Genomic DNA, 18108 nt, shown 5'->3' on the forward strand with positions numbered 1-18108 from the left:
ATATAGAATCTGAATTTGTTGGGTGCAGGGTGAACTCAGTGGGGAAATACATTACCATCGTGCCTTTTGCTGTGCAGTTATCCGTCATATTGTTTTTGTTCAACAGGAGTCTCTTGCATGGCTCAGGACTGTCCACTCCGAACACCAGAGGACTTTGTGTTTCCATTGCTGCCCAATGAAGAATTGAGAGACAAATACAGGCGCTACCTCTTTAGGGACTACGTGGAGGTATGACCAGCCCCTGTCATTGCACATCTGTCTTCCTGGGCCTACCTTGCATCTTGTGCTCACCACAGTCACTTTGTAGATGAGGCTGCCATTTGGTGCTACAATTTGAAGAAAGAGCTCCGTGGTTTTTATGAAGTGGAGAAACCACTAGAGTGGTAGTGAGGAGCACAGGGCCTAGAGTCAGGCTGACAGTGATGTGAATCCCAGGTCTGTTACTCCTCGCTGTGTAGCCTTCCACCCTTGATTTGACCCAAGTCTTGATTTTCTCTGTAGAATGGTCAGGCCTCCTCCCCTTCCACACAGTTGCTTAAACAAACTGTTGTATGTCAGGGGATGAACACGAGTCAGGGCTGTCTCAGGAGCTGCTGTTGCATTTGGTTCACTGGGTGATGATAAAGCACAGGGAAGGGGTATTGGTTCTTTTTTTTTTTTTTTTTTTTTTTTTTATTTTTTTTTAAGATTTATTTATTTATTTATTTGACAGACAGAGATCACAAGTAGGCAGACAGGCAGGTGGTGGGGGGAGGTGGGAAGCAGGCTCCCTGCTGAGCAGAGAGCCCAATGTGGGGCTCGATCCCAGGACCCTGGGATCATGACCTAAGCCGAAGGCAGAGAATCCACCAAGCCACCCAGGCGCCCTGAAGGGGTATTGCTTCTTGTGCACTTTGAAAACTTGTTCAGGATTCCAGCATGGTCAGTTTTGGATTCCCTCCCCTCCTTTGGGCTCTGGTTCAGGCTTGCAGCTTCAGTGCAGATAGTTCTCATTGTTTTTGCCGCTTGTGCCTGAGCTGACAAGATGACTGACAGGCCGGGTCTTCTCGTGCATGGGCTCGGGATAAACATTGCCTTGTGCCCTGTGCTATTTGCTGCCTTTGGTACATGCATGAGGGTCATTGAGCCTCTCAGAGCTTTTGTTTTTGTTTTTAGGTAAAATCGGTGTGTAACATGATATTGGTTTCAGGTATACAGCAGAATAACTCAATATTTGTATATGCTACAAAGTGAACACCAAAGTAAATCTAGTTACCTATCACCATATAATTGACCCCCTTCACCCCTTTCACACACCTTATTCCCACTTCCTCTTCTGTTCTCTGTATCTTTTGTTAATTTTTTTTTTTTTTAGACTCTGCATAGAAGTGAAATCATATCATAGTTGTCTTTCTCCATCTTACATCACTTAGGAATAATACTTTCAGATGCACAGCTCACTGGGCTATGTTCCTTTCCAGACCTGGTGCCTGTGCACTTTCATCTTACAGACACAGTTTTATATGATAATCTAGCTTTAGATCATTCTAGTGAGTTGCTACCTCATTTTAGCTAAATATTCGTAGGTCTTCAATATCTGCCTAATGCTGTTCTTTGTGACATGCTTCCTGAATTCCTATAGCCCCTTGATAGAAGTTATCGGCTGGAAGGCCAGAAGGTGTTTGCGCTCTCAGGGAAGTCTGATGTGGAAGCAGTGACTAGGGGATGTCCTCATTGTTTCTCCTTGGTGTGTTCACAGAGTCATTACCAGCTCCAGCTGTGCCCTGGTGCAGACTGCCCCATGGTTATTCGGGTACAGGAGCCTAGAGCTCGCCGAGTACAGTGCAATCGGTGTAACGAGGTGTTCTGGTAAGAGTGAGTGCGGGCGCTGAGCATCCATGGGCTTCTGCCTTGTCCTCCGAAGCACAACTGCCATTGCTGTGGGTGAGGGTGGGGCTGAGAAAGACAGGGTATGTGAGCCTAACCAGCAGCTCTGCTCCTAGTGGGCCGGGTATATACCCAGCATCTCACGTTCCACGGGGTGTTTGATCATGCTCAGTCCAGAAACAAGAGTGGCACAGATTCTCAGAGAATGTGCTATGGTTTATATTATGAGACTCATGGCACCGAGATGTGTCTGTGTGGGTTGTATGTGCCTGCACAGATAATCATGTGTTACTGTATTTGAAAGCTACAACCTTCAGTGTTGAATCTTTCTCCATCTTGGCCTTTGTAGGCTAATTTTATAACACTATAATTCATAAAGGTAGTTTATGTCTGGGGTTTACTCCATTCAGTAGGTGGGGGTATAGTAAAGTGTACTGAAGACTTACCACGGGAAAGACACTGTTCTGATCACTTTACATACGTTGTCACAACTGTGTACAATTGGTACTGTTGCCCTTATGTTATAGGGTGGAAATGGAGATGCAAGGCAATGGCAGAGCCATAAGTTAGGTCCACATCTGTGTCTGTCTCTAATCATGCCTTCCTAAGATGATTCATGGTGGGGCTTCAGAGAAACTACATGGAAAATTGGTGTGTGTGCATGTGTTCTTGCCTTTCAAAACATCGTTGAGGGAGTCTGGGGCTCCCAGATTAAGATTAAGAACCACTAACGTAAGCATGCCTTGGTGGGTCAGTCAGCTAAGTGTCCAACTTTTGATTTCATCTCTGTCTTGATGTCAGGGTCGTGAGTTCAAGCCCCGTGTTTGGATCCATGCTAGGCATGGAGCTTACCTTAAAACAAAACAAAACACAGACCACTAATGTAGTTGCTCTCTATCCTTTGTATCGCACATTATTATTTTTTAAAGATTTTATTTATTCGACAGAGACAGCACATGCGGAGGGAGAGGGAGGAGCACGTTTCCACTGAGCAGAGAGCCTTACTCGGGGCTCAATTCCAGGACCCTGAGATTATGACCTGAGCCAAAGACACCCCCTGTCCCACATTATGAACTTCTTTCCCTGGGGCATGTGTTAGACTGTTTGCCTTAGTGCCTTTACTATTCAGACATTGTGTTAGCTTGGACAAAAGGGAAATTAAAAACATGGAAGCCTAGCTGGGCGAGTGTTGGAGTGTTTTCTTTTCTGATTTTAAGTTCAGGCATTGTCGGGTGTATCATGGCCCTGCCGACTGAACAGGTTCTGTTGTGTATATATCTTGTGCACATCTGGCTGGGAGCTGAGGCAGGGCTCCCAGAAAAGTTGATCTTGGTTCTGCCTTGGATCCGAACTTAGTTATCCATCTCAGAGAACCTCGCCATGCCCTTTTAAAAGCTGAACTCTGACACCGCACAGGATATTTAAGACAGAAGCATTTTATTGAGGTTTGTTAAGAGTGTGACTTAGACGTGCTTAGGTTGAAGAGAAATTCATACAGTATTTCAGTATAGCTCTGGGTAAGTAAGGCTCTCAGAGGCCTCAAGAAATGATGTGACTTCTTTGAGAAACTCTAATTCAGGATCTGTTGGCTTGGATAGAAGGAAACTGGAAAACACAGGACCTGACCTAACAATTATTTGAATGTTTTTCTTTTCTGGTTTTAAGTTTCAAGTGTCGTCAGATGTATCACGCCCCCACAGACTGCGCCACAATCCGGAAATGGCTCACGAAGTGTGCAGACGACTCTGAAACCGCCAACTACATTAGTGCTCACACTAAAGACGTAAGGACTGTATCTTACCTGTCATGGATCTGCCCTCCTTACTGCTGCCTAGGGCCTTGCCCAGGAGGCTGGACATTTGAGAGCAGAACACCCAGGGCCCCGGGGCCCTTGCTTGGAGGCTGCAGACCCTTGCCCAGACTTGGCACAGTTTGCAGTGGACTATGATTGTATGTGTTGGGTGCATTTCTTTCAATAAAATGCTGAACTACCTGGAAAAGTTTGACCCATGGGGTGACTAATTAGAAGAAAACCTGGTTTTTTTGAGTGCCTCTGGGCTTTAACAGCCCTGGAAGAGAGGTGGTTGATAGCAACATGTAGTAAAGAGCAAGGCTCTGCTGCAAGCCCAGGCATGCCCTGTTCTCACTCTGAAATTTCCCATGGGAGAACATGGCCCTCAGCCCCTCAAGCCCTGGGTGACTCAGCACCTACCCTGAGCTGGTCATGTGCTGAGTTGCTGCACTCACAGCACAGCCGTGACCGTGACCTCATTAAACATAGTCTGCTTCGTGGCCGTGGGAGAGCAGAGCATCACACTGGTCTCTGCATTGCTGCCTAGTTTGGGGCATCTCTCAGTGAGAGCAAGTGAGTGTTAGTGGCTGCTCCCATGCCCTGTTGCGGGAGCAGGCGTCCAGGCAAGCCGACCAGGACTCGGTCCAGTGGGCAGGGCTTGTGTTGCTTTGGCATTCTTCCCAAGCAGGCAGCTTTGTGCTGACTCAGCTGTGCTTAATCTGAGCAGCTTCGTGGCAGAGACAGATGGTGGAAGACTTAGTGGGGCTCAGCCGGTGCTTGGAGTGTTTCAGAGCCAAACGTGCTGACCTCATTTCCTTGAATTGCTGTTCCAGCCTCAGCGACCCGCCACATTTAAGTGAGATGCTCCTCCCCAGAAGGGCTCGCGCGATGAGCTACTGGGCACGGGTGCCAGGAGCTTTGTGTAATTTGTCTTAGAACCGGCCTGGTGGTGCGTGAGCCTAACGGCGCCCTTCTGTCTCCTCAGTGTCCCAAGTGCAACATCTGCATTGAGAAGAACGGAGGCTGCAACCACATGGTGAGCAGAAGCCCGTACCCTTTGCATATGTGCCGTGGAGCCTTTGGTCAGCGTTCCCTTAACATGTTCTCTTCTGTTTCCCTCTGACAGCAATGCTCCAAGTGTAAACACGGTGAGTTCCAGGTGTGGTGCACGAGGCCCAGGGGCACAGTCTGCGTTTCTTGTGCTGGGCCTCCACGGCTTGCTTAGTGAGTGCTTTTGTAGTGCAGTGACAGTGGGCAGCTGCAGTCACTTACAGTACCCAGCCCAAAGCAGCTCTTGATCTTTTATCTATCTCTCCTGGTGCCTCTGACAATCTCACTGCCATCTTGCTGACACAGATAGAAGTCACAGTTGGCATGACTCTTAGACCTTCATGATCCTCAGTCATCCGAGAAGATTTAGTGTGCTCTTTTTATTTTTGCCAAGGCAGGTAAGTCATGGGGGCTTATCTGTGCTACCTTACAGATAACCTTTTAGAACAGGCTATTTTATTGGCAGGAGTCACAGAGGAGTCTTCCTTTGACGTTTTACAAAGTTTCCACAAGGACTTTTGATAACAGCTTTTCAGATCACCTTCATCCATCAGGAGTAGCTTATTACATGGAACCTGTTGGCTTTGCTTTCCTTCCTGTCAGATGCAGTAAAGAAATTTGTTCAAGAAGAAAGTATGTACAAACAGGTCTCCTACATCGCAGCTTCAGTGCTGACCAGAAGGCCCTGAGGGTTTCTCTTTGTAAGGATTCATCTCATGGTATTCCTGTGTTTTCTCAAGAGCCCACCATAATCAGAATGGACATGACAAGGAATTAGAAGGGAACAGTGACGGTGAAGTGTAGCATGAAGTCAGGCTGTGGGTAGTGGCGTATTTCCTCAGTGCTGTCCCACTCTGTGTTTGAGTGAGAGGGGCGTGTGTCATCCACTTAGAACAGTGCATAAGACGTGCGTACGGTTTAAAGAGAAATGACAAGTGAACACCCCGGTACCCACCATGCTCCGAGTACCCAAGAAGTCCCCTGAGTATCCCTCCCCACAGTCTTCCCATCCCTCGCCACACAGAGTTAGCCGCCATCCCTTGCATTCCTGTATAGTTTGACCACCTCTACAGGCAACCGTAAGCAGTGCAGTAGCGTTTAAAGCAGGAGCAAGCAGCACCTAGCTGATTAAGGGGATAGCAGTATTGCTACTGTTTGGTGAAGGCTCCCAGGAGAAGAGAACGAACTCTGGGTCTCTGAGTTTGGCTTTAGCCTCCCCAGATTTTATATAAGAGGTCCTTTGGAGAAGTCAGTGAACCATCTTGAATCCTGGAAAACAGGGTTTACCATAACCCCGTCAGGGTCTTTGTCAGAGACAGGATATACATCAGACAGGCTAGAGATCTGGCCATCAGCAGAACTGTGGTTGGCCACCTGCCATTAGACCGCAGTAAATGTTGGATGTTTGGTGGATCTTTTTGTTGTTGTTGTTGTTCTAATGTTTGGTGGGGTTTTGTTTTTTTTTTTATAGTTTTTCAATTTTTGGTGGATCTTTATTTTTACCTCTTGGTTTCCTCAGTGTAGAAGCAGACTCATAATTCTGAGTAGGAACTATTGGGTAGCTGTTGGTTTTATAGAAGTGTTCTTTTTTTAAGAAATGACAAAATAGGGGAAAGCCTTTATTCCTAACTTTTGTACAAAATCTTCTTAGGACAGGCATTGTGAGGGTGGGAGATAGGGCAAACCCGTGTTCTGGATGGCCAGATGGGCCTCACTGGACAAGTTTCTGCTTCTCTCAGTGGCACTGACACAGCACACCAGTGGTCTTGTACAGTCAGCACCTTCCCGTGTTGGGTTAAGAAGATACAAAGCTTATGTGCTTATGGAACAGAGAGTATCTGCTGGCTGTTGTACCTAGTGGCAAGGAAGGGCTACAGGGACAGTGTTATGTGTCAGAGAGGAGAGGTGCACATTCCTCCTGGAAACAGGCACCCATAGGAAGCTGTGGGCGGGTAACAACCCCCACCCCTCTACCCTTTCACAGGATCTGTCTGTCCCACCGCTTTGCTGTTGGAGGAATGTCGGCTTACCTTGTGGGTATAAATGCCTCATTTTCTATACTTTGCAGACTTCTGCTGGATGTGTCTAGGAGATTGGAAGACCCACGGCAGCGAGTACTATGAGTGCAGTCGGTACAAGGAGAACCCCGACATTGTCAACCAGAGCCAGCAGGCACAGGCCAGGGAGGCCCTCAAGAAGTACTTGTTCTACTTCGAGAGGGTAAGCGTCTTCTCTGGAAACTGCCCCTCATGAGTGGGCTTCCCACTGGCCTGCTGAGGGAGAACTCCCAGGGACTGGTGTGCGGTACGTGCGCAAGAAGTCAAGGAGAGGAGCTCCTGCAATGGGCCTGAGTGATGCTTCCATAAATGTGGCTTTCAGGCGCCACAGGGCAGCCATGACCAACAGCGCTCTTTGAATCATGGGTTGAAGGACAATGAGGGGAGCATCAGATAGTTTTTTACATCTGGTACCATCTTAATCAGATTTAGAGGGCATGTCCTCCCAGGAAGACCCTTCAGAAGCCCACCGAGTATGGCGCATTTGCTTTCTAAGCACAGTAGACCAGTGGGTACCCAGCTTTGTTTCATCCTCAGGGCTGAAGCCCTGTTGCCCTAGATGGTAGAGTGATCTGAATGGCAGGCGCTGCTTAGGACAGGGTCAGTAGTATGGTCTGAGGAAGTCCCCTTTTTGGAGCGCCTGAGTGGCTTGGTCGCAGCCGACTAGTGATTTCGGCTTAGATTATGATCTCAGGGTCCTGGGATCAGCCGACATTGGGCACTCAGCAGGGTGTCTGCTTCTCTCCATCTCCCTCTGCCCCTCCACCCTGCCCTGCGGGCGTGCTCTCTACCCTCTCTCTCAAATAAAGAAATTGTTAAAAAGAAGAAGAAAAAGTCCTCTTCCTGCCCTCTCAAGGACACACAGTCCCCATAAGTTAGATGAAGCTGTGGCCATGCTGTGCCAACCAAGGTGTCTGTTCTGAACTTCCGTCTGGACTTGTGCACCTTTCTCTGTGCCCTGTAGTGGGAAAACCACAACAAGAGCTTGCAGCTGGAGGCACAGACCTATCAGCGGATTCATGAGAAGATTCAGGAGAGAGTCATGAATAATCTGGGGACATGGATCGACTGGCAGTACCTACAGAATGCTGCCAAGCTCTTGGCCAAGGTCTGTACCCCCTCCCTCTTCTGATCCCTGGCCCAGCACCTGGCCCTGTCAGGCCCAGACGTCTGAGGATGGGAGGGTGGGAGACAGTTTTGGGGGCAGGGGAGCCCAGCACTTCGTATCACTTTGTATGCTTCTGCTTCTGGGCCCACAGTTCCCTGGGTTGTGCCCACTGAGGACCCAGCCTGCTGCTGGCTGCCAGGGGATTTCCAAGGAGAGTTCCACTACCTCAGCCACAGGGAAGGAAGTGCAGGGGAAACTAGAGCCCTTCTTCTTTTGTCCTATCCACGTGTCACTCTGAAGAAACGAAGAGATTATCTTTGGACAAGTGTTGAGATAGATGTGTGGACTCTGATGTCCGACTTGAGGGAAGAGCCATTGAGGCAGCTGCTTGGTGATAAATCACAGTTGGAAAAAGGAACCGTGTGTTCTGTGACCATTTCTGTTCCAGCTTTTCCCATGTTGTCCCCTAGTTCATCCTTGATGGGCTTGGCGTCATTTCTTTCGAGCCCATACCTGTAGAGCCAGGCTCACTTGCGTGGTTGGGTAAGAATCATGAAAGCCATCAGGTTGCGGGTTGGGTCACACGTGCACGCGCCTTCTCTCTTCTGTTCCAGTGCCGGTACACCCTGCAGTACACTTACCCGTATGCCTACTACATGGAGTCTGGACCCAGGAAGAAGCTGGTAAGGCCAAGCAGTCCTGTGTTCTGCCCTTTAGCTTCAGAGATACCCTTGTCTACCCGTACTTTCCAGGAGAGTGGGGACCAGACCCGGGTTGTTGGGAGGGCAAAACTGTCAGTTTTAAAAGTTAGCTCTCCTAGGGCGCCTGGGTGACTCAGTCGGTTAAGCGTCTGACTCTTAGTTGGCTCAGGTTATGATCACAGCGTGGGGAGATTGAGCCCCGCTCCACGCTCAGCACGGCACCTGCTTAAGATTCACTCTCTCTTTCACCCCTGTGCGCGTATGTGCTCGCTCGCTCTCTTTCTCTCAAAAAAAAAAATTCAGTTCTCCTTTAGGCTTCTCTAAAATAGACTTCAGGCATTGGCATTTTGTGTAATATCAAGGCAGATACGCCAAAGCTCCTGAATGGCCATAGCTACAGGACAGTCTGTGGCCACGTGGGAGACTGGTACCTATGCTTTAGGAGGACACCCAGCTTGCACGTTCCTGATTTATAGTGGACTTTTTTACATCTTTGTTTAATTCTCTATCTTAGATATAGGTCATTTCCCCTGATGATAAAGTAGTTCACATTTATTGTTTAAATGTTGGAAAACAGAAAAACATTTCCATCATCCATAATCCCACCAGAATGACATGGCCACTGTTAGCGTTTTTCAGCCTTTTAAAATTATTTCTACGGGGCGCCTGGGTGGCTCAGTGGGTTGAAGCCTCTGCCTTCGGCTCAGGTCATGATCCCAGGGTTCTGGGATCGAGCCCCGCATCGGGCTCTCTGCTCTGCGGACAGCCTGCTTCCTCCTCTCTCTCTGCCTGCCTCTCTGCCTACTTGTGATCTCTGTCTGTCAAATAAATAAATAAAATCTTTAAAAAAAAAAAAAAATAAAATAAAATAAAATTATTTCTACACTTACTGTTAATTACAACATGCCATTTTGTTGTTACAACCATTTATTGTTGCCGCTGTCCTTATTTATCAGGCTGCTAAATACCATTTTTAACCAGTGCATAAATGTTTCATTACATGGTCGTCCCATCAGTTCGGGCGGTCATTGTTGCTGTTTTTCATTACTATAAGATGTTGAGGAACATTTTGTGTATAAATGTTCAGCGGATGTACAATTGCTAAGTCAAATGGTTTGAATATTTTTAAGACTTGATTTCCAGAAGGGCTGGAAAAAGGAAGTACTCCGTGAATACCATGTCTGTGAATATCCATTTTGACTTGTTTTTGCAGCATCTGTTGCCTCTATGTGGGGAGTACTGTCTTCAGTGGCTTAACTTTTTCCCCTCTCTTTCGGGCTGGAGGGTGAGTGTGGCCTTGCCGCCTGGCTGCGCTCGTCAGGTACCCTTTTGACTGGATTCTGGCTCTGGCGATAGGAGCTAGCCCTGCTCTCTGAGGACCAGCTCAGGGCTCTCTGTAGCTCATGCGAGCCTCAGGTGCTGCGTCTGCCCCTCCATCTGCAGGCCCTGGCCCGGCTGCAGCCCCTCTCCTTTTGACCCTCCTGCTCTGCCCATACAGTTCGAATACCAGCAGGCTCAGCTGGAGGCTGAGATCGAGAACCTGTCTTGGAAGGTGGAGCGCGCAGACAGCTATGACAGAGGGGTAAGTGTCTCCCCACTTCCTGGTCCCTCTGTTGCAGGTCAGGGAGGACCGGCTTGTTAGCAGGTGATAGGGATGTCAGCATGTGGACTGGAAGCTCTGTAGGGAAGGGTGGGAAGGGCAGTGCCTTTGTCCCCTTGAAGCCCCTGACGTGGTGGGTGTGGCTTTGGCTGCTCCTTGCACTCAGGACTGGGCCGTGCAAGCACCATCTTGCTTCCCTGGTGCAGGACTTAGAGAACCAGATGCACATAGCAGAGCAGCGGAGGAGAACCCTGCTGAAGGACTTCCATGACACCTAGACTGGGACACAGATGCGCCGGAGTGAGGACGATGTGGCTGCGAGGCCTCCCGGCTGCCCATCTGCATGCTGCAGGCTCTGCCTTTCACCACCTCAGGCAACAGCCCGGGCCCCACTCCTAACAGACACTGGCCACACACCTTAGTCCATTTCTGTTTTCTTCTCATCTTTTCGCTTTTTGTTTCTACCAGGGTAGAGGCCATGTTGAATTGGCCTCTTTTCAGGACTTTTAATTCCCCCTGGATGGTTGTTGGGAGGGAGGGAAAGTTTTTTCTGAATGACTATTAATAGTATTAGATCATTACAACTTATGTAATTTTCAAAGGTTGTATAATTATACAAAAAAAAAAAAAGACAAACCATAGAATTACACAGAACCCTTTTTAAAAATAAATTGGCATTGGAGTGTTTTACCCTCTAGCTATTTTACTTAGAGTAAAACATGCTGCCTGCCACCCTGCCTCAGAATGTCTCCTGCAAGAGGGCCCCAGGGTGGTCTCTGTTTTCCAGATTCTCATGTGTTTGGCCACAGCTGGTGTCTCACGGGAAAAGCGTGGGTGGCATACGGTGGGGAATTGATTTGGCCTGTGTAACGGGCATGGAGCACAGGGAATCACATCATGCCTTCTACCTGGTCCTTGGGGACCCTTTGTGGTCGGGTGTACCTGCCTTACCCTGCAGTGAGGAGATAATACAGAAAGGGGCCTTGTCATAGGGTGTCATCTCCGATGGCGCTGTGTGTCTGAGGGCTCATCTTTCTTCCAGGTTTCTCTGGGTCTGGCCACTGAGGCCTATGAGGTCAGAGCCCATAACAGTATAGGTGGGGACATGAGTTCAGCACAGTGTTTCCTCTTGTCTCCTAAAGATCGAGATCTACTTTTAAAAGCAATTATTCCCCAAAATAAATTTGTTTTACCTCGCTCCTTTCTTTTGTGCCAGTGTTCCAGTGCTAGAACTCACCAGGTTCACACACGGCTGTGCGTACCCGACGCTGTGCTGCTACACTGTCTCTGGTGCACTTCAGGGTCAGAGTTCAGCATGGCCCACCCAAGGGCACAAGTCTTCCGGACTCAGGGGCCTTGTTTGCACAAGTGCTTTTCATGTTATCAGGAGTGTGTTCTCCTCCTCCAGAGTGGCTGCCCAGGTCTGGAAGTCTGAGGCCAGGAGGGTCCTGGATTTGTGGTCCCAGCTACTCTGCTGGAAGGGCTGGCCAGGGGAGAGGGCCAGCTTCTGCACAGTTGAGTGCACAGGAACAGGCGCTGGTGTGGTGTCCTGCCTGTCCTGAACCTGGTTCTGTGAACCTCCTCAAAGTTACATCTGTGATACCTGGGGTTTTTGTGGCTTGGTTCATTGCCTCCACTCTGAGGCGGGCAGAGCTGTCTGTACTCAACAGGGCCTCCTTCACCTCCTGGAAGAGTTGCTTGGGAGGTCTGTGAATATTCCAGAGGAAGTCCTTTGATACTCAGACATTCTCACCTCAGTCAGTAGTTTCCCAGGGACCATGTTAGCTGTAAACTGAATCACTCTTGAAGACAGAGGGCAGCTGTAATTCTTGGATACACGGCTGGCCGCAGGCTCCTTGCCTCCCCCCGAGTCCCAACCCAGGCTTTGTCTCTTCCTGTCATCCTCAAGGGAGGGACTGTGGGGTGGAGTGGGAGAACAAGTTAGGAGTGCAGCACATGAGCCCAGAATTGAATGGCGGGGAGCTCACTGAAGGAGGAGCGTGCCTGCTGCAGGAGGACCTGGGGCTGGGTGTCTGTGCTGCCCACTCCGTCGCGTCCTTCCTGTGTCACCGCCATGGCAGAAGCATTGCAGCTCTGTGCCTTACGTCACACCCTGGGCATCCTGGGCATTTCTTGGCCTGCACAGCTACCACGTGGTGCACTGGTACCCAGACTGTAGCCTGCAGCTCCTGACTTGTGGAGAACTTCCGTCTGTGCCCCCAGGGGCTGTCCTTGGCCAACATCATCAGGAAGATGGGAAAGGTCAGGCAGAATTGTTCTGTCCTACAAAGGATAGAAGATAAAGGAAGGCACAGTGTTTTCATGAATTTACCATAATATCTTTGTTTTCTTCAAAGAAAAAGTTGAGGCAACGTCATCTGCTCAATGTTGAGTGGTTTATTCAAAATAAACAAAGTTTCTGATTATAAAATTGTGTAGAGTCTTCCTTCCAAGGATCCAGGTAACCTCCTGAACCAACACCCCAGGGGATTCTGGCCAGTGAGCACCAACTGAGGGCCTTCCTGCTGATCAGCTCCCTCTAGAGAGCTGTGAAGGTCCCAAGCGCCTCTGTTCTGCCTTCCTGCTGTGTCTGGCTTTCTGAGGAGAGAGCATCTACGGAGGGAATTCGAATATCCTGCCCGTTTTTACTTTCCTCTCCCTCCCTGGGATTGCGGCCAAGTGTGTGGGAATGCCCCACAGCTCCTGCAGAGGCCCCGAGTCCCTCATTCAGAACCCCCCTGGGTCCCTCCAAAGCAGACGTGGAAGCTTAGGGTTATACAGTCGGTGGGGGGGGTGAGGTGGCTTCACAGGGACTCTGGAGTTACAAAGCTAGGACTCTGGACAGAAACCCAAGTGTGTGGAGTTTAATCCCAAGTGTTGAGGACAGGAAGTGGAGTTTGGGTTCTGAATTGAGGGGGTCCACACTTGTGGCAAGAGTGGCAGCAACTTTAGTCACAGTTCAGAGGTTAAGGCTCCAAAGCTGTGGGCAGCATGCACGGGACAGGCAAGGCCAGAGAGGCCCTAGACACTGCCAGTCAACTCCACAGCTGCTAATCCCTGGCCCTCTGGTGTGCTGAGGCCCATGCATGGCACCAGGGCATACCATGGTGTGCAAAAGATCCACAGGCTCTACCCTCTCAGAGCCTCCAGAGCATGGGGCACACAAATGGAATTCATCACTAGTGAACATCCCTGAGGCAGCAAGACCCAGGACTAAAGGGTCACTATTGTAGATCAGTGGGCAGGGTACCACGGCCTTGGCACCATACCCTTGGGGATCTTAAAAATGAATGAGAGGGCACCTGGGTGGCTCGGTCAGTTAAGTGTCTGCCTTTGGCTCAGGTCATGATCCCAGTGTCCTAGGAGCCAGTCCTGCATGGGCTCCCTTGCTCAGTGGGGAACTTGCTTCCCCCTCTCCCTTGGCCTGCTGTTCCCCATGGTGTGTGGTCTCTCTCTCCAATAAATGAAACCTTTAAAAAATATATTTAAGGGATGCCTGGCTTGCTCAGTGGGTTAGAGCCTCTGCCTTCAGCTTGGGTCATGATCCCAGGGTCCCGGGATCTAGCCCCGCATCGGGCTCTCTGCTCAGCAGGGAGCCTACTTATCCTCTCTCTGTCTGCCTCTGCCTGCTTGTGATCTCTGTCAAGTGAACAAATAAAAATTTTTTTTAAGATAAAATCTTTTAAAAATATATTTAAAAATGAACAAGAGAAGGTAGCATATTCTAGTAAAGTCTAGAGAAGAGATTTTCCATTTTGTCTCCAGGTACAGCAATCAGAGCACTGTCCCTGTACTGGGCCCTGTTTTGGGTACTGAGGACAGTTATTGGTCTTGGCCTAGGTCGGTTTCTGTCCCCACATGACAATCACACTAATGGTGACTAAGCCTGTACCCACCTAGTCCTCACAGTCGCCCCTTGAGGTAGGTGCTGTCAGAGTGCGCATCACTGACAGTACAAAGTACTAAGTAATTTGCCCAAGGTTACCACTGCTGGTAAAACAAAAAGTGTTTGCTGTTAGAAACTAGAAATAAGGGGCATCTGGGTGGCTCACTGGGTTAAAGTCTCTGCCTTCGGCCCGGGTCATGATCCCAGGGTCCTGGGATTGAGCCCCACATCAGGCTCTATGCTCAGCAGGGGGCCTGTTCCCCCCAACCCCATCCCCGCTTCTCTGCCTACTTGTGATCTCTCTCTGTCAAATAAATCTTAAAAAAAAAAAAAAAAAGAAAAGAAACTGGAAATAAGAGGTGCCTGGGTGGCTTAGTCGGTTAAGCATCTACCCTCAGCTCAGGTTGTGATCCCAGGACCCTCGGTTGGAGTCCAGCACTGAGCTCCTTGCTCAGCGGGGAGTCGTCTGCTTTTCCCTCTGCCTGCTGCCCCCGCCCCCGCTTGTTCTCTCACTCTTGCTCTGTCTCAAAATCTTTTTAAAAAACCTGGAAATTGGGGCACCTGGGTGGCTCAGTGGTTTAAGCCACTGCCTTCGGCTCGGGTCATGATCTCAGGGTCCTGGGATCGAGTCCCGCATCGGGCTCTCTGTTCGGCGGGGAGCCTGCTTCCCTCTCACTCTCTCTGCTTGCCTCTCTGCCTACTTGTGATCTCTCTCTGTCAAATAAGTAAATAAAATCTTTAAAAAAAAAAACCTGGAAATAAGTCCCAATTTTTAAAAAATAAATTTTACTTACTTGACAGCACAATCAAGCAGAGTAGCAGGGAGAGGGAGAAGCAGGCTCCCCACTGAGCAAGAAGCCCAATGTGGGGCTCTATTCTAGGACCCCGGGATTATGACCTGAGTCAAAGGTAGATGCTTAACGGCTGAGCCCCCCAGTCACCCCCATTAGTCCAATTTTGGTAACAGAGGCTAGAACACAGCACAAGGCTCAGATGTGACTGCATTAGCAATTAAGGTGGAACTTCCACTCCCCCTCCCCCGGCCCTGTGAGGTGAGGCAGGCTGAGGGTGAAAAGCTCTATGGCTCTTACTTTTTAAAAAAATAATAAATTTTTTAATTTTTTAAGATTTTATTTTCTTTGACAGAGATCACAAGTAGGCAGAGAGGCAGGCAGAGAGAGGAGGAAGCAGGCTCCCCGCCAGAGAGCCCGATGCTGGGCTCGATCCCAGGAGCCTGGGATCATGACCTGAGCTGAAGGCAGAGGCTTTAACCCCAATATTGAGCCACCCAGGTGCCCCAAAGTAATAAATTTTTAAAATGGGGTGCCTGGCTGGCTCAGTTGATAGAGTATGGGACCCTTGACCTCAGAGTCATGCGTTCAAGCCCCACTTTGGGTGTGGCGCCTATTTAAAAAAGAGAAACATTATGGCCCTTAGGCAGCAAAAAGGCCGTTTTAAAAGGCCAAGTTCCAGTTTATGATGCGGTTGTGAGATTCCCACAACCAACAGCAGGTGGAGCAGAACTAGCCAGCATCCCACACCACCACCCGCGTGCCCCAGCAGGCTTGCCTTCTGTTGTCTGGTGATGAGTGAGAGGAGGAGCCATGCGTGGCAGTGGGGATTAGTCACCTGGGTACAGGAGACAGGAATGTGAGAGGGGTTTAGAAAAATAAGGAACATGAGGATTTGTGGTGATCTAATTATAGGTATTTTTTAAAAGATTTTATTTATTTGACAGAGATCACACGTAGGCAGAGAGGCAGGCAGAGAGAGGAAGCAGGCTCTCCTCAGAGCAGGGAGCCCGATGTAGGGCTCGATCCCAAGACCCTGGGATCACGACCCGAGCCGAAGGCAGAAGCTTTAACCCACTGAGCCACCCAGGCACCCCTAGTTATTTTTTTTAAAGACTTTTCTTTCTTTGACAGAGACCTAGTGAGAGAGGGAACACAAGCAGGGGGAGTGGAAGAGGAAGAAGCAGGTTCCCCGCTGAGCAGGGAGCCCGATGCAGGGCTGGATCCTAGGACCTTGGGATCATGACCTGAGCCGAAGGCAGATGCTTAACGACTGAGCCACCCAGTTGCTCCTAATAATAGACATTAAAAGGCTAAAGAAGAAATGGTCTCAACATTCATTCATGGGTACCAGAAAACCATGACATCCTTGGTAAAACTGTGACTCGGTTGGTGTTTTTCACATTAAAGAATTTAGAAGAGGGCACCTGGGTGGCTCAGTCAGTTAAGCGTCTGCCTTCAGCTCAGGTCATGGTCCCAGAGTCCTGGAATTGAGCTCCACATCAGGCTCTCTGCTCAGCGGGGTGCCTGGTTCTCCCTCTTCCCTTGCTCCTCCACCCTGTTCATGCTCTCTGTGTCAAATAAATCTTTTAAGAAAATGAAAAAAAAACTTAGGAGATTAAAAAAGAAGAAGAAAAGGGGAAAAAATTAGAATAATATGATTCGGGGGAAATCTACTTGCTCCGGTTGTGCTGTGTACTTGGAAGTTGAGAGACTTGGACCTAACTAGAGTGGCTTAAAGACAAGCTGCAGGAAGGGCACCTGGGTGGCTCAGTTGGTTAAGCAACTGCCTTTGGCTCAGGTCTTTATCCTGGAGTCTCAGGATCAAGTCCCACATTGGGCTCCCAGCTCCATGGGGAGTCTGCTTCTCCCTCTGACCTTCTCCTCACTCATGCTCTCTCTCATTGTCTCTCTCTCAAATAAATAAAATCTTAAAAACAAAAAAAAGACAAGCTGCATGAAATCTGGACACTGCTAAGTTGGTAATAGGACTTTTTTCCATTTGAATCCGAAACATTTCTTTTGTGGCCATTCTATGTATGTATGAATGTATGTATGTATGTGCTTCAGAATTCATTTCAGGGAGCAGGGGCCAGGCCCTTGCTGCCTCTACACTTCCATGCACAGGGATTCCAAGCTCACCTGGTTACCTGCAGATGTGTGGCTTCCCACTCGATCTGAAGCAGAATACTGGACCGCTGATGCCGGTCGGTCAGCATCCCAACTTCGGCTGAACCCTAATGATTCCCATTACCACCTCCCCCTCCGCCTCCCCATTAGACATGTCCAGAATGTCTCCTTTGTTTGGGCAGGAGATTGACAAGATGGTCACTGAGGGTGGCTGGATGAGTGGGTGTGCCCATGTGCTTGGGCACTGGTGAAATCCGCCACTGTGTGTTGAATCTCCAAGAGAAGGAGGTGGGCCTGCCTTTGGAGCCCCTGGCCTGCTCTGAGGAGACCAGAAAATGCAGACTCCACTTTTCTGGAAGAAAATGGGCGGGAGAAGGGCCTGTTAACAGGGTAAAGGGAAAACCACTAGTGACACCTGACTCAGCGGTGTGGCTCTTGTCTGCCTGTCCACCAGGAAGTGTTGGCTTCTGCCCTGGGGCCGGTGCATCACTGCCTGAGGATAACCCAGCCCTAGAACAGCAAGGAGCATGAAAATGCCTAGGCTTTGGCACTGGGCCGCTGGTATGTCCTCCCTCCTCCATACCTGGTGATAATCTGAGTTTCTTTTCCTCTGGGGCGACTACAATCACACCACATTGAATGCGCTCAATCTTGTCCACGTATCCTCTGAGGCAATGGTGTCTCAATTATAGGAAAGTCCCCCTTTCACAGAAAAGTGCCTTTCTCCCTCTTTCTCTGTGCCAATTTTGAGGCAAGAAACGTTTCTGTGCACCAGAGCACCTGAATACCTGCTTGCGTTCCGCAGGTTGTTAGGGGTTTGAGCTTCCTGGTGCCAGGGCTCCTCCAGGAAGCCCTCTCTGACCACTCCAGATTGGATCCTGTGGCCTATGCACGTATGCGACCTTGAACATCAGGCAGCTCCTTCCTAAGGCCTGACTCCTATAGGCTTCCCTGTGAGGTCGCAGAGCCAAACTCCAAGGCATTCTTGGCGGTCTAAGCTGGCGAGCGACAGTGCCGAAAGCTATGGGTCCTAAGGATCACATGCGCAGTCGTCGGCCTCCGCGGCGGCCCCAGATTGCCGCATTATTGAGTCATCTTTCGGCAGTGCCTCGTCGCTGTCACCCCAC

At 49.4% G+C, this 18108-nt stretch overlaps 1 protein-coding gene across 2 annotated transcripts in view; it reads left to right on the plus strand.

The window, feature by feature from the left end:
• Positions 1-10864, plus strand: part of ARIH2 (ariadne RBR E3 ubiquitin protein ligase 2) — a 50984-nt gene extending 40120 nt beyond the window's left edge. For both annotated transcript variants that reach the window (XM_045990942.1, XM_045990943.1), the window contains 10 exons: positions 107-228; positions 1739-1848; positions 3532-3649; positions 4644-4694; positions 4785-4806; positions 6777-6928; positions 7730-7873; positions 8488-8556; positions 10073-10156; positions 10381-10864. In XM_045990942.1, the coding sequence (XP_045846898.1) occupies positions 107-228; positions 1739-1848; positions 3532-3649; positions 4644-4694; positions 4785-4806; positions 6777-6928; positions 7730-7873; positions 8488-8556; positions 10073-10156; positions 10381-10452 (944 nt within the window). In that variant the 3' untranslated portion in view covers positions 10453-10864. The remainder of the gene's footprint in view (positions 1-106; positions 229-1738; positions 1849-3531; positions 3650-4643; positions 4695-4784; positions 4807-6776; positions 6929-7729; positions 7874-8487; positions 8557-10072; positions 10157-10380) is intronic.
• The last annotated feature ends 7244 nt before the right edge of the window (positions 10865-18108 follow it).

The sequence above is a fragment of the Meles meles genome, chromosome 20 (assembly GCF_922984935.1).
Source record: "Meles meles chromosome 20, mMelMel3.1 paternal haplotype, whole genome shotgun sequence".
In the NCBI taxonomy this organism is placed as follows: domain Eukaryota; kingdom Metazoa; phylum Chordata; class Mammalia; order Carnivora; family Mustelidae; genus Meles; species Meles meles.